The sequence below is a fragment of the Scyliorhinus torazame genome, chromosome 10 (assembly GCF_047496885.1).
Source record: "Scyliorhinus torazame isolate Kashiwa2021f chromosome 10, sScyTor2.1, whole genome shotgun sequence".
NCBI lineage: Eukaryota > Metazoa > Chordata > Chondrichthyes > Carcharhiniformes > Scyliorhinidae > Scyliorhinus > Scyliorhinus torazame.
In genome coordinates this window covers 233,490,359-233,505,591 of record NC_092716.1, presented here as the reverse complement: position 1 = coordinate 233,505,591, position 15,233 = coordinate 233,490,359, and the positions used below count along the sequence as shown (strand labels likewise).

Genomic DNA, 15,233 nt, shown 5'->3' with positions numbered 1-15,233 from the left:
GCCCAGAGATCCCTTTTTAGCACACACACCCCGCATATCCATCTACACCCCAAAGAGCCCTCATTTTGAGTGAAAGTCCCATCCCTTCCCTTGTCCAAATATATACAACATTGGCTCCTTTAGCCCCTGTACCCGCACGCAGTGAAACAAAAAAGAAGAAAATACAGTCATGAGGTTACATCGGCACATGGCCATTTCTCAATGCCTTTCGAATTCCGCAGCCATCACCTTCGTTATTTCTTCAGCCGTAAGCAATGCGGCCTCCCCTGGTGCTCCAGCCTCCATTTTCTTTACTGACCTCGCGGTGACCTTTCCACTCCCCGACGGACTTTCAGCCGCTTTTTTCACAGCCGTTTTTTTGCTGGTCTTCGACATTCCCCTCCTCTGTGCTGTCTCCCGACGTTTACTTCCTTCGCTGGCCTTAGGACCGGGCGTTAACCCCCGACAATGCCGTTCCCGAACGGGAGCCCTCCAACGTGCGGCTGCCTCCCGCCCGCTGTCACCGGAAGTCTTCTGGAACACCCTACCTAACAGTACAATTTGTGTACCTACACCATATGGACTGCAATGGTTCATGAATGCAACTCACCCCCACCTTCTGAAGGACAATTAGAGAAAGGAAATATATGCTGGCCTAGTCAGCGATGTCCACAAAGTCTTGCTGCAGCTATTTATCCAATACATTCCAAGAGTTTTGAAGATCAACATTGTTTTGACTCCAATAGCCAAAGTTATGGGGCTGGATTCTCTGACCCGCCGCGCCATATTCCTGGTTCAGCACGCCAGCGGGATGCTCCGTTTCGCCAGCTGGTCAACAGGGTTTCCCATTTTGGGGCAGCCCCACGTCGTTGGGAAACCCCGAGCTGCCGGCAAAACGGAGTATCCCTCCGGCAGAGAATCCAGCCCATGTATTTTATGCAATTGGACCATTACCATAATACAATGCTACTTTTCATTCTTATTTGTTAAGAAGGACACCAAGATTTGAACAGGTTGTTGGATTAAAGAAACATTACAATAATAAGAGAAAAATCCTTTATCTATTTTTTTTTTACAGCAGTGGAAGCCTTGTACAAATCAATATATATATTTTTTAATACAAGTACAGGAGCATTAAATCGTGGTTTCCTGTTATGGATTCTCTTCAAATTACAAAATGTGCATGGCGGAAATCAAAACTTAGGTCAAAATGACTGATGATTAAACTTTGCAACGTTAAACTAAGTAAAAAGTGGTTAATTTTTAGGCATGGAATTTCGTAGAACAGCAAGTGCAGGTTTTTGGCTTTTCATTAATTTTGTTTCTGAACCTAATGCAATGCGAGGAGTGTACATTATTAGTGAATCCTGAGTGATGTTGCTCATAGCAAATCAGTCAATGAGGAGGTGGTATAGGTAGTTTGTAGTAGGGAAAGATGGGAAGATGGTAGACCTCAGAAGATGGTAGACCTCAGAAACAGTGCAGGAGGTGGGAAGAAAAAGTGTCAGCCAAACCTATCCAAGTTGGGAATCTTATGACATACACCATGAGACAGACATTTCAGTGCACCCTTAGCTTGAATTATTCTTGTGTCAAAACATTCTGGAAGAACGAACCAATAATGACCGCGTAGGAGCAACTAGGGCGTGAGTGACTGGCAGGACCATCCGTACATTTCCTTTACCAGTGATGTTTAAGGATAGTTGTAAAACAGAGAATAAGAGTGAATTAAAGACATGCCACATTCAGAAAATAGAATTGAGAGAACAGAGACAAAGGAAAAAAAACAAACAAAAAGAAAACAAATGGAAATCTCGAACAATTTATTACAATCAGGATTGAGATCGAAGTGATGAAACTATTACCTTACATTTAGTTGGCATTGAATTAACGATCATATTGTTTAAAGACTGCATACAAACTTAACTAGCAGTTTTAGAAAAAGAATAGATTGAAGTCATCCAAATAATTTAATATTTAAAATTCTAAGTTGGAATTAGTATAAAGAGTGGCAACACCAGCGGCAGCAAAACAGAGCGGGGAACAGCATAAAGAGTGGGAACCCGGAGCGAAGGTGGGAACACGGAGCGGGGAACAGCATAAAGAGTCGGAACACGGAGTGAGGGTGGGTCCACGGAGCGGGGAACAGCATAAAGAGTGGGAACTCAGAGCGGGGGACAGCATAATGAGTCGGAACACGGAGTGAGGGTGGATCCACGGAGCAGGGACCAGCATAAAGAGTGGGAACTCAGAGTGGGGGACAGCATAAAGAGTGGGAACAAGGAGCGGGGAACAGCATAAAGAGTGGGGACCCGGAGCGAAGATGGGAACACTGAATGGGGAACAGCATAAAGAGTGGGAATACCGAGCGGGAGACAGCATAAAGAGTGGGAACACGGAGTGAGGGTGGGTCCACGGAGCGGGGAACAGCATAAAGAGTGGGAACTCGGAGCAGGGGACAGCATAAAGAGTGAGAACTCGGAGCAGGGGTGGGAACACGGGGCGGGTAACAGCATAAAGAGTGGGAACTCGGAGCGGGGGTCAGCATAAAGAGTGGGAACACCGAGCAGGGGACAGCATAAAGAGTGGGAACCCGGTGCGGGGATGGGAAAACTGAACGGGGAACAGCATAAAGAGTGGGAACACCGAGCGGGCGAACAGTGGTAATAATCTGGAACTCGCTGTCCACGAGGGTAGTGGAAGTAGAAAGAATCAAAGATTTCAAAAGGAAACAGGATGGCCATTTGAAAGAAATAAACCTACAGGCCAACAGGGATCAAGTTGGAGGATGGGACAGATGGGGATTTCCCCAGAGAGCTGGCACAGAATTGACAGGCCGAATGATATCCTTGTGTGCTGTAAATGACTCGAGTATTTACCACCTAATTGTACATTACCTGCTGAAGCCAAGTTCCTTCTTGTAACACCACAGTACAGATGGTCTGGCCTTTATTGTAGCTTTAGACAACATATGATGAAGTATAACCACCTGCAGTGAAAACAGACAAAAAAAGGTTCCTGTGAAATCTCATAAGTAGGGAAATCTTCATCAAGATCACCTGCTTAACCAGATAGTGAAACAGCCAAGAGGTATGGGATTTCTGTAACCCTACTGAAAACACCAACATTAACTCTAAGACCATATTACTGGGCTGCAAATGTGGACAAGATGTGGAGCTGGGTCAGAGGGGTTGACTCCCAATGGGGGTCAGAATGGAGGAGAGTTTGTGTAGGGGGTCGGAATTGAAGGCATTAGCAACAGTGCCGCTCCCGAGGAAATACTCAGGGAGTCCGGTAGTAATGGCTTCGCTGAGAATTTGGAGGCAGTTTCGCCAGCAATTCAGGTGGGGGGCAGGGTCAAGGGAAATGGCGATTCGGGGGAATCATGGATTTGAGCTTGGGAAGTGGAATAGAAATTTTCGGAGATGGGAGGAGAAAGGAATTAGGACACTAAAAGATTTATTTATTGGGGGTCGGTTGCAGGATTGAAGGAGCTGGGAGCAAAGTATGGACTGGAGCAGGGGGAAATATTTAGATACATGCAGGTTCAAGACTTTGCCAGAAAGGACATGCACAGCTTCCCGGTAGAGCCGGCCTCCACATTATTGGAGGAGGTGCTGGCGACAGGGGGACTGGAGAAGGGGGTAGTGTCGGTGGTTTACGGAGCTATTTTGGAAGAGGAGAAGGCATTGCTGGATGGGATCAAGGCAAAGTAGGAGGAAGAGTTGGGAGAGGGTAGTGTCGGGGGTTTACAGGGCTATTTTGGAAGAGGAGAAGGCACCGCTGGATGGGATCAAAGCAAAGTGGGAGGAAGAGTTAGGAGAGGGTATAGAGGAGGGGTTCTGGTGTGAGGTGCTCCGGAGGGTGTACCCCTCCACCTCGTGCACGAGGTGGGGGTTGATACAGCTGAATGTGGCATATAGAGCACACCTCATAAGGGTGAGGATGAGCCGGCTCTTTGAGGGGGTAGAAGATGTATGTGAACGTTGCGGAGGGACCCTGCAAATCACGTTCATATGTTTTGGTTCTGTCCAAAGCTGGAGGATTACCGGAAGGAGGTTTTTAGGGTAATCTCTAAAGAGTTGCACGTGAAACTGGACCCGGGCCCTCAAGAGGCCATATTCGGGGTGTCGGACCAGCCGGTGTTGGAAACGGGTGCAGAGGCAGATGTTGTAGCCTTTGCCTCGTTGATCCTGAAGGCGGATCCTATTGGGATGGAGATCAACCTCTCCACCCTGTGCCCTGGCGTGGCGGGGGGACCTGCTGGAATCCTTGACTCTTGAGAAGGTCAAATTTGAACTGAGGAGAAGGATGGAGGGATTCTACAATTCATGGGCGTTATTAGTTATGCACTTTCTAGAATTGGATTACACTGAACATTAGGGGGGCGGGTGGGAGGATTGGGGGACGGGGGACTATGTGTGTTGATGGTGACTATGGGTGATTTCCTGATGACTTTTTGTTATTTGTTTATGTTAAAATGCGGGCTGCTGTTTAGGAGTTTGGTGGGATGATGGAATTCTTGTTATTGATATGGGGATTGACATTGCATTCGTTACTGATTATTGTTGGTGGGTGCAAACTTGGGAGAAAATGTGAAAAAGGAGAAGAATAAAAATGTTTTTAAAAAATCTCTAAGACCATGGGTGGACTCATGGGGGGGGGGGAAGAGAGAGAGAGAGAGAGAGAGAGAGAGAGAGAGAGAGAGAGAGAGAGAGAGAGAGAGAGAAGAGAGAAGAGGGAAGTCAGAAGGATTCCTGCCACAGAACCTAGTAGGAAAACCTACCAAATCGCACAATGCTGAGTTTGTTAATTATGCAGCCGGGTGTTTCCCGATGTTTCGCATAACCAGTTGGGAAGGAAGTCACACACCCTGCCGTCATATTTAAAAGACACACAGACAGCTATTCATTCATTGCGCACTGAGACTTCAGAGCGGGACATGGCAGGCAGGACTCAACCAGTACAGGGCCTAAGGTTTGGTGATGCCTCACTGGACAAACTATTGAATACAATGGAGGGCAAGAGGACAGTCCTTCATCCGGGGGATGGGACGGGTAGGTCCACCCATCCCACCACCCCTGCAAGGGAGGAAGTCGGCAGGGTGGTGAGTACCAACTCCATGGAAAGGACTGCCCTGCAATGCAGGAAAAATCTGAATGACCTCATCTGCATCGCCAGGATAAATGATCCCTCTACTCTCCATACTCGCCTCGCCGAATGGGATCCCTCTACTCTCCATACTCGCCTCGCCGAATGGGAACGGGGACATGGGCCTCAATCGCAAGGCCACTAGCTGCGCTCCATGTGCATAACAACACGTTGCAAGATGCTGGGGTGCTGCTTCATAATCCCACTGCAGTCCATGTGGTCTGCAAGTAGGGAGGAAACTGCAGGCCGTTGACCCAGCTACACGGGGGGCTCAAATCTTTCTGGGGGTGGGGTTTGGCATAGGTGGGCAACTACAAATGCAGCTGCTGCCATGCCTCTGTTGTCCTTGTCCTTCTGAGGACTAGCAGCAGTGCATCTTTCACAGTTGCTATTGGTTGGCAGTGGACATTAGCAGTATAAAAACATCACAAGTGCTCACTAACCATCTTTTTTCCTTACGTAGGACAAATTAGCACACAAGTGAAAGAGAAAGAGGACAGGAGGGTGCAAGCCCAATCTCCACCCCCTCTCACAGTACGAAGAGTGGCTGCCGACCTGACAGCAATGGCGAGGCCAGTTTCCCCCAGCCATCCAGTGAGGGAGCTTAATCAATGCTCATAGAAACCAGAGGGCGAGGCTCTGTCAGATGTGGCAAGCAGCTCATCTAAGTTACCCATTCTATGCTCCTTCAGTACAGGTGCCAGCAGGAAGAGTACAAGGGCAGACCCCAATCCTGAATGTAGCCCCAGCCCGCAGGGGAGCGAGGAGGATGTCAATTAATTTTCACCTGTACAGCAGTCACAGGATTCACCTGCACCCTCCACCAGCCCGTATGCACATCTCGATGCTATAGATCCAGTATAGGCTCAAGCTCACATTGTGGTGGTCACTGCACAGACAGGTGTCCTCAGCAGGAGGAGGCAGGTATAACCAGGGTCCGAGTCAAATGATGAGCCTCTGGGAGTGGTCTAGGACATGATGATGAAGATTCAGAGAGGTGGGAAACTTCAGGTAGAAGTTTTGAAAGCCTACAACAGAGTGACACCCAAAGCAGAGTCCATCCACCTGCTCTCTGATGTGGTGGCATCGACATGTACGCACATCGAGGTCTCCATGGTGAGGCACCGACCTTTGCCAGGCCCCTTGCGAGCCATGTGCATGAAGCCTCCAAACACACTCTCCCCTTGTCCTTCACTGCCTAATCTGGAGAAACACCCTCCCTTGGTCAGGATTGTATGAGAGGATTCTTTTCCAATTGTCCAGATTAACTGACCTCCAGCTCTGCCCACCCAATGACCCTCCTCCCAATCAGCATTTTGTGACCTGTACATCGAGGGAGTGGACAGTGCCTCAGCGGGATTGTGCGCATTTACTTCCAAACATGCTCCAATACCTTCGACCCTCCACATGTAACCCACTTGTGCCACCACCGCCAAAACCATTGATCTCCGAACCCTTTCCTTCTAGTGCACCCTTTATCCATCCTACCATCACTCTTGAACCTCCTTCATCCGCTGCCACACACTAACACATGCCATAAGCCTGCAACCCATCACCGTCACCTTCCACAGGCTCTCCCTCTCGCGACAACCTCACTCATATTTCCCATGCACACCCTTGACCTGCCCACCCCTAGGATCTGCGTCCACTTCTGAACCCCCTCCAATAACCCAAAGCAGCCTTACTCATGCTGCATGCCCCCGCAACAGAACTCTGCCCTCCCCCGAAGCTAACCCCTGCCCCCCTCAACGCTAACCCAATTAATAGAGGGAAATGTTGTGGTCAACTGTGTTGAAGACGGCAGAAAAAACAAAGAAATATATTGCTCTGTTACAACAACGCCATTGCAATTGGTACAAATATCTGCATCTTATCTAAATTACAAATCAGGAAGATGTTTGCTTCACATTTGTTAGCGCTGCCATTTTGTAACTGGGGAATAGTTAGAAATATTACATCTGCTAAGTCTCAGAGTTTCAGCGTCACTATCCACTCCCGGCAATGGTCACTTACAGTAATGAATGTGCCTGTATTGCCCAATATTTGATCTGAGAGTGTAACCTGAGGATATAATAATCACACCCCTTGTGAAAGGAATTGGATCTGGTGTCTTTCCTGGGGTTTTTTTGGACCTTTTTGGGGAAGCAGATGATAAAATTTTGCTCAGATGAGTTCTTCCTTCTCTCCCTTCTTGAAGGAGGATGTAACGTGAGGTGCTCTCCAGTACCACAGAATTTTCATAGCTAAGAAGGATTGAAGATTTGTGACCAAGGCCATTGCGGTTTCCTTTCTACTTTTAGCAACAGTTTTGAATGCATGCACCAGTCCCCAGTCTTATTCACTGATAGAATCAACTATTTCCTGATAGATCTGATAGGTAAAAAGGCTATTTTAATGTAAATATTAAGACCCCGTTTTAATACCCATTTTAAAATAAGGATTTTAGCACTCATAACCTCAGGTCATGACAAAACACATAGCTTCAACAGAGACACAAAAAGCCTGACACAGGCATAAACTAATTGGAGATAAAAGCAACATTTTCACGAAGTAAGATGAAAAAGCTATTGTTCTGATGAACATATTTTCAGTCAGTTTGACATTAAGAAATGAGCTGTACCAGTAATCTAGATCAAGGTCAAGTAACCACCAAAGCAACATGAAGGCACCATTGCTCATAATGTGGATAAAGCAAAGTCAGCAGAAAACCAGTAGAAACCAGCCTTGATAAAAGCACAGAATCACATTCCATAACATACACAAATATTCAAACATGAAGCATTTATGTTGCACATTAAGGATCGACAGTTAATCATCTAATCAAATGTATTTCATTCTAACCCAAACCAATTAGGATGACATAGAGGTGTAGACAGATGACTAAAGATTGATAAGATTCTCCTTAAACATGATGGTCCCGACGGCCATCTTTATCCAGGATCATTCTATACTTTGATCTAACTACTCGCTATCTTTATTTTCATATTTTCACTTTTCCACTCGAACTCTTGAAATAAACACAAGCTGTTATGCCGTAAGCAAGAAACCATCTCTGTATTATTTTGAAAGTTAAATTGTTTATAAGTTACTTCTCTTTAAGTCCTTTTGCTAGCCGGACTTTATTGAGAATAGATTTAAGTTTCTCTCAATTGTAATCAAATAGAGGCAATAAAGATTCTTGTTTGCATCCGAGAAATTTAACTCAAATTTCTACTGAGTTTTAGTGTTGCAAGACTTCACTCAATCTGCATGGTAGATCTCTTCAATTTGGCGTAGTTCGGCAAAAGGGGAGGAGTGTTGAGACGGCGATCGGAAGAAATCGGAGATGATCGGAAAGAATCTGAACGAGTCGGAGATGATCGGGGAGAATCAGAGGAAATCGGAAGACCGAAGATCGTACCGCTAACGGAAGCCCTGAAGGACAGAAGACCCAAAGAAAAATGGCTACACTGGGGTAAGAAACATCTTTTTCACCCATTAGAAGTCTTAAAGCCGCATCAAGCAGTGCTTCGACCCCTTAGAAAGGACTTTTTTCAGACGGGTGCCGGTTGTAGAAACTAAAATAAAACGGGACTGAATAGTGAATAGTCACGATAGTGTACAAAGATTGCATAAAAACATACTTGACGACCAAAACATTGGGTGTAAGGCTGAGTTTATGGCGGACATAAATCCTAAAAAAGATTCAGAACCTTCAAATGGTAGAGAACTACTTCCCACAACTTCCAAGGGAGGTCGCGCTGTACCAGATGTCTCTGTTGACGATATATTGGGAGATCTTAGATCTTCAATTTATAGACATTTTGGGCTGTCTAAAGTAGCCACAAACATTGAATCAAATTATGACATCCCCAAAGGACTGTAGTCCCCTAAGAACATCAAGAGGGCATGGGGAAAAATCACACACTTAAATATAGGAAAACGTATGAAATGGTCTTTTGCAGTAATGGCACAGCTCCGCAGACTGCAAGAGACAATCGCAAAAACTAAAAGCGATCATGACCTTAACTGCACTAAAGACCAACTAGCCGCAGTTGTTGAAGAATTGCGAGATGCAAAACCCAAACGTGAAAGATGTGACCAGATTAAACATTATGAAACCTTTGAAGTTCAACAACACTCATTTCAAATTGATGAATTACAACTTTAAAAATAGCGAATCAGAGTCCAAATACCAGCAGTTACAAACAGAAACTGATGAAATCAAAAGTAAAAATTGTCAGTTAGTCGAGGAAAGATGTGTTTTGGAAGGTGAAATGAACAATTTAAAAGGACACTGCAAAATATTGTCAGACAATCTTGCAGCTCCAATTCAACAAACAGCTCCAATTTCACAACCGACTCCAGTTGCACAAACAGCTCCAGTTCCACAGCCAAGATCAAGTGTAAGCAATAAATCAAAACCTAATTTTCATTTCCCAACTGACTCAGATGAAGAAAGTGATGAAATAAACGTACCTAGAATGCAAACTACAAAAGTAATTCAATTAGCACCATTGCGCCGCAAACGTGTTAAAATTGGAAGTAAAGAAATAAAAAAAACAATTTGACAACCACTAAAACTGTATTTGGCCATCATTGGGTTCATGAGGTCGCAGACCCTGAAAAAAATAGACAGATGGTCTAAAGATCTTCAACACCCAAACAGGGGTGGTTTGACCACGTGGGAACAACTTCACAGATTGCAATCCATTTATCATCTCCACCTATTAGATGGAGTACAAATTCTGTCTATTATGGTAGGCACTCGTGACAGCAGAACTCTTGGAGACGAAGTAGAAATTGCCCTTGGAGAAGATTTTCAGAATTTAGAAGCTGGTTGGCTAGCAGTAAAAAATTGGCTATTAAAATTTTGCCCTCCTTGAACCAATTGGTCTAAAATTACATCTTGCATTCAGAAACATACTGAAGGTATACAAGATTTCGAAGATGTCTGGATAGAACATTCAGGAATGAAACTCCGAAATGAAACAGATACTTGGGATTCAAGCACATCAGGGCCGATTAAAATGGCTTTTGTAGCCGATGTTAAACCTGAAATATCTAATGCTCTGAATCTGATTTTACTAAATTGGGCCACAGCTGGTACATATCGCGAAACAGTTGACCGATTATTTCAGATAGATTGTGGCATGCATAACCAGGCAAACTATAATACTCCAGCGGCTCAAATTCAGCCTGTGTCACCTGCTGCTCCAGCAGCAGCTGCTGCAGCCCCTGCAGGGATGTCAGCAATAACTACAACCTCCCCAGTAGCATCGGGTTCCGCATGCATCCTTGCTCCATTAAAATCACATAAACTTTCACGCTGTCTTTTTTGTGGTAAATTAGGGCATTGTATGGTTTCAGGTTATTATAAACAACGGCTCGAGTCAAGAAATTTAGTGAAGTGTCCAATGACTCATTCAGTAAGTTTCCGCCCCATGGCCAGACTGGCCAGTCATGTAACACGCACAGACAAGACACACCTAGTCACGTTCCAAGAAGACACACCCAGACTTGCGTACAGGGATTCTAGACCTCCCAGCATTCCCACGTAGGGACGCACGCGATAGAACATTACAGCACAGTACAGGCCCTTCGGTCCGCGATGTTGCGCCGACCTGTGAAACCAGTCTAAAGCCCATCTACACTATTCCCTTATCGTCCATATGTCTATCCAATGACCATTTGAATGCCCTTGGTGTTGGCGGGTCCACTACTGTTGCAGGCAGGGCATTCCACGCCCTTACTACTCTCTGAGTAAAGAACCTACCTCTGACATCTGTCTTATATCTATCTCCCCTCAATTTAAAGGTATGTCCCCTCATGCTAGACATCACCATCCGTGGAAAAAGGCTCTCACTGTCCACCCTGTCCAATCCTCTGATCATCTTGTATGCCCCAATTAAGTCACCTCTTAACCTTCTTCTCTCTAACGAAAACAGCCTCAAGTCCCTCAGCCTTTCCTCATAAGATCTCCCTCCATACCAGGCAACATTCTGGTAAATCTCCTCTGCACCCTTTCCAATACTTCCACATCCTTCCTATAATGCGGCGACCAGAATTGCACGCAATACTCCAAATGCAGCTGCACCAGAGTTTTGTACAGCTGCAACATGACCACATGGCTCCGAAACTCAATCCCTCTACCAATAAAAGCGAACACACCGTACGCCTTCTTAACAACCCTCTCAACCTGGGTGGCAACTTTCAGGGATCACAGTAGACCACCACAAAGCGGACGACTCTCTGGGGGGTGCACTGCAGTGCTCTACAAGAGCGGTCGAGGCATCGGAACCGCATTTTGAACAGTCCGATGCACCTCTCAATGACAGATTGGGTGGCCGCATGAGCCTTGTTGCAGAGGGTGTCCACATCGCTCACTGGCCTCCGTACTGGCGTCATTAGCCAGGTCCTCAGCTGTTACCCCTTATCCCCCAAGAGCCAACCGGCTATCCCGGGGTGGTCCTCCAAGAGTCCAGGGATGTCCGACTGACCCAGGATGCAGCTGTCATGCACACTCCCTGGGAAGTGTGCACACTGATGCGCAATCAATTACACTCAAGACGATGACGACAATGACATGAATGAAATGTTGAACAGCTTAACTCCAGCTCAAAGGCGTTCTATGTTTGATTATTCAACAAACTAATGGACCCCACTCTTGGTGATTCTTTTCATATTTCTCTACATGCACTTTTGGAACAGAAAAAGGATGGACTATATATATCGCTAAGAGTGGGAGGTTTTTATATCGATTTTCTTTTTGACACTGGAGCTGAACTTACCTGTGTTACTCAAACCTATGCTGGTTTATTTCCCTTAACTGCAGGAAAAATTAACGCTTTTGCTGCAGGAGGAGATTATTTTACCCTCCGACAAACTGATCTACCGCTGTTAGAATTTGGACCACATCAACTGATGGCATCAATTTGGGTAGGTCTGGTAACACAAGCACTTCTAAGTATGGACATCTTATCTCAACTAAATTCTTCACTTAATTTCGATAATGGAAAAATCACCTGGTCCATTAGACACATCAAAAAGATACAAAATCACCCAATTTGGGCCAAAGACAAAAATGATTGTGGCCTCTTAAAACTCGAACCAGTCACCTTCATTGGATCCGCTCCACCTTGTACCAAACAATACCCCATTAACAAAACTTCAATTCAAGGCATTCTACCTATAATAAAACAACTTGAAGAAAGGGGAATTTTAGTACGCATTCACAGCTCCTCAAACAGCCCTGTATGGCCTGTAAAAAAGGCTAATGGCACATGACGCCTAACTATTGACTATAGAAGAGCGAATCAATTCATCGTCAGAAAGGCTCCTTTAGTGGCAGACCCATCTACAATCTTTAACTCTTTAACACCTGACCTTCAATGGTTTTCAGTCATTGACGTGGCAAATGGTTTCTGATCAGTACCACTAGCTGAGGATATACAACCATGGTTTGCTTTTACCGTTAATCAACAACAGTACACATGGACTAGACTACCGCAAGGTTCTCACAAGAGCCCAACTGTTTACCACATGGCTCTACAGAATCATCTCTGTTTTTGCACTGAGTGCTGAAATTGGTGCATTTGAGTGCTATAGTGAGAGTTTGGTGACTGAGGGAGTATAAGGCTTCATTTTTATCTAAAGTCTAGTCTTTCTTTTATTTAGTTAATTAACTTAAAAGTTGCTGTTTGGTTTAGAAGGTGAATTTTCAATCAGCTTTAAACAAAGCTTCTACTTGTAGGCACTTTCAGCTGGAGCTTGTTAATTAGTTAATTGGATTAGGCCAGTTTACAGAGGCTAGATTCACAGTATAAAAGTGATCCCCTGCAGTGCAGACTTTGTTTGCACCGAGTGCTGAATTTGGTGCATTTGAGTGCTATAGTGAGAGTTTGGTGACTGAGGGAGAGCTGAATTTGGTGCATGTGAGTGCTATAGTGAGAGTTTGGTGACTGAGGGAGTTAGGTGAGGAGGGAGTAAGGTGCTCCTTTCATTTTGTTTCCTACATTTCCGCAAAGAGTGAGAAGAGAGCCAGGAGTTTACAGAGAGTGCAGCTGACTGGGAGCAGAGTCAGAGGGCGGAGATCAAGTTGGTCCACAGGGCAGCTATATTCTGTAAGATAAGATGGGATGGAGGCTAGGCCAGTTGCATGCTCCTCCTGTAGGATGTGGGTGGTGAGGGATACCACCGGTGTCCCCGCTGACTAGACCTGCGGGAAGTGCACCCAACTCTAGCTCCTCAAAGACCGTGTTAGGGAACTGGAGCTGAAGCTGGATGAACTTCAGATCATCCGGGAGGCAGAGGGGGTGATAGAGAAGAGTTACAGGGAGGTAACCACACCCAAGGTACAGGACAAGAATAGCTGGGTTACAATCAGGGGAAAAAAAACAAACAGGCAGACAGTGCAGGGATCCCTCGTGGCTGTTCCCCTTCAAAACAAGTACACCATTTTGGATGCTGGGGGGGGGGAGGGGGGGGGGGAATATGACCTACCGGGGGAAGTCTAGCAGCCAGGTCTCTGGCACGGAGTCTGGCTCTGGGGCTCAGAAGGGAAGGAGGGAGAATAGAAAAGCAATAGTTGTAGGAGATTCAATGTTTAGGGGAATAGATAGGAGATTCTGTGGTCGCGAGCGAGACTCCCGGAAGGTATGTTGCCTCCCGGGTGCCAGGGCCAGGGATGTCTCGGACTGTGTCTTCAGTATCCTTAAGGGGGAGGGGGAGCAGCCAGAAGTCGTGGTGCACATTGGTACCAACGACGTAGGTAGGAAAAGGGGTGTGGAGGTAATAAATGAGTTTAGGGAGTTAGGCTGGAAGTTAAAAGCCAGGACAGACAGAGTTGTCATCTCTGGTTTGTTGCCGGTGCCACGTGATAGCGAGGCTAGGAATAGGGAGAGAGTGCAGCTGAACACGTGGCTGCAGGAATGGTGTAGGAGGGAGGGCTTCAGGTATTTGGATAATTGGAGCAAATTCTGTGGAAGGTGGGACCTGTACAAACAGGACGGGTTGCATCTGAACCAGAGGGGCACCAATATCCTGAGAGGGAGATTTTCTAGTACTCTTCGGGAGGGTTTAAACTAATTTGGCTGGGGAATGGGAACCGGATTTGTAGCCCAGCAACTAAGGTAGCCAATATTCAGGACGCCAAAGCGTGTAATGAGGCAGTGGGGAAGGGAACACTGACAAAGGAGAGTACTGGCAGGCACGGAGATGGGTTGAAGTGTGTATACTTCAACGCAAGAAGCATCAGGAATAAGGTGGGTGAACTTAAGGCATGGATCGGTACTTGGGACAACGATGTGGTGGCCATCACGGAAACTTGGATAGAAGAGGGGCAGAAATGGTTGTTGGAGGTCCCTGGTTATAGATGTTTCAATAAGATTAGGGAGGGTGGTAAAAGAGGTGGGGGGGGGGGGGGGGGGTGGCACTGTTAATTAAAGATAGTATACCAGCTGCAGAAAGGCAGTTCAAGGAGTATCAGCCTACTGAGGTAGTATGGGTTGAAGTCAGAAATAGGAAAGGAGCAGTCACCTTGTTAGGCGTTTTCTATAGGCCCCCCAATAGTAGCAGAGATGTGGAGGAGGGAGGGGCAATATTGGATTTAGTACTTGGTAATGAACCAGGGCAAGTGATAGATTTGTTAGTGGGGGAGCATTTTGGAGATAGTGATCACAATTCTGTGACTTTCACTTTAGTAATGGAGAGGGATAGATGTGTGCAACAGGGCAAGGTTTACAATTGGGGGAAGGGTAAATACGATGTTGTTAGACAAGAATTGAAGTGCATAAGTTGGGAACATAGGCTGTCAGGGAAGGACACAAGTGAAATGTGGAACTTGTTCAAGGAACAGTTACTACGTGTCCTTGATATGTATGTCCCTGTCAGGCATGGAAGAGATGGTCGAGTGAGGGAACCATGGTTGACAAGAGAGGTTGAATGTCTTGTTCAGAGGAAAAAGGAGACTTATGTAAGGCTGAGGAAACAAGGTTCAGACAGGGCGTTGGAGGGATACAAGATAGCCAGGAGGGAACTGAAGAAAGGGATTAGGAGAGCGAAGAGAGGGCATGAACAATCTTTGGCGGGTAGGATCAAGGAAAACCCCAAGGCCTTTTACACAT

At 45.9% G+C, this 15,233-nt stretch overlaps 1 protein-coding gene across 1 annotated transcript in view; it reads right to left on the bottom strand.

The window, feature by feature from the left end:
- Nucleotides 1-15,233, bottom strand: part of nat10 (N-acetyltransferase 10) — a 122,671-nt gene that overhangs the window by 80,219 nt on the left and 27,219 nt on the right. Inside the window, exon 3 of the mRNA XM_072466582.1 lies at nucleotides 2,877-2,968. Coding sequence (XP_072322683.1) covers nucleotides 2,877-2,968 — 92 coding nt within the window. The remainder of the gene's footprint in view (nucleotides 1-2,876; nucleotides 2,969-15,233) is intronic.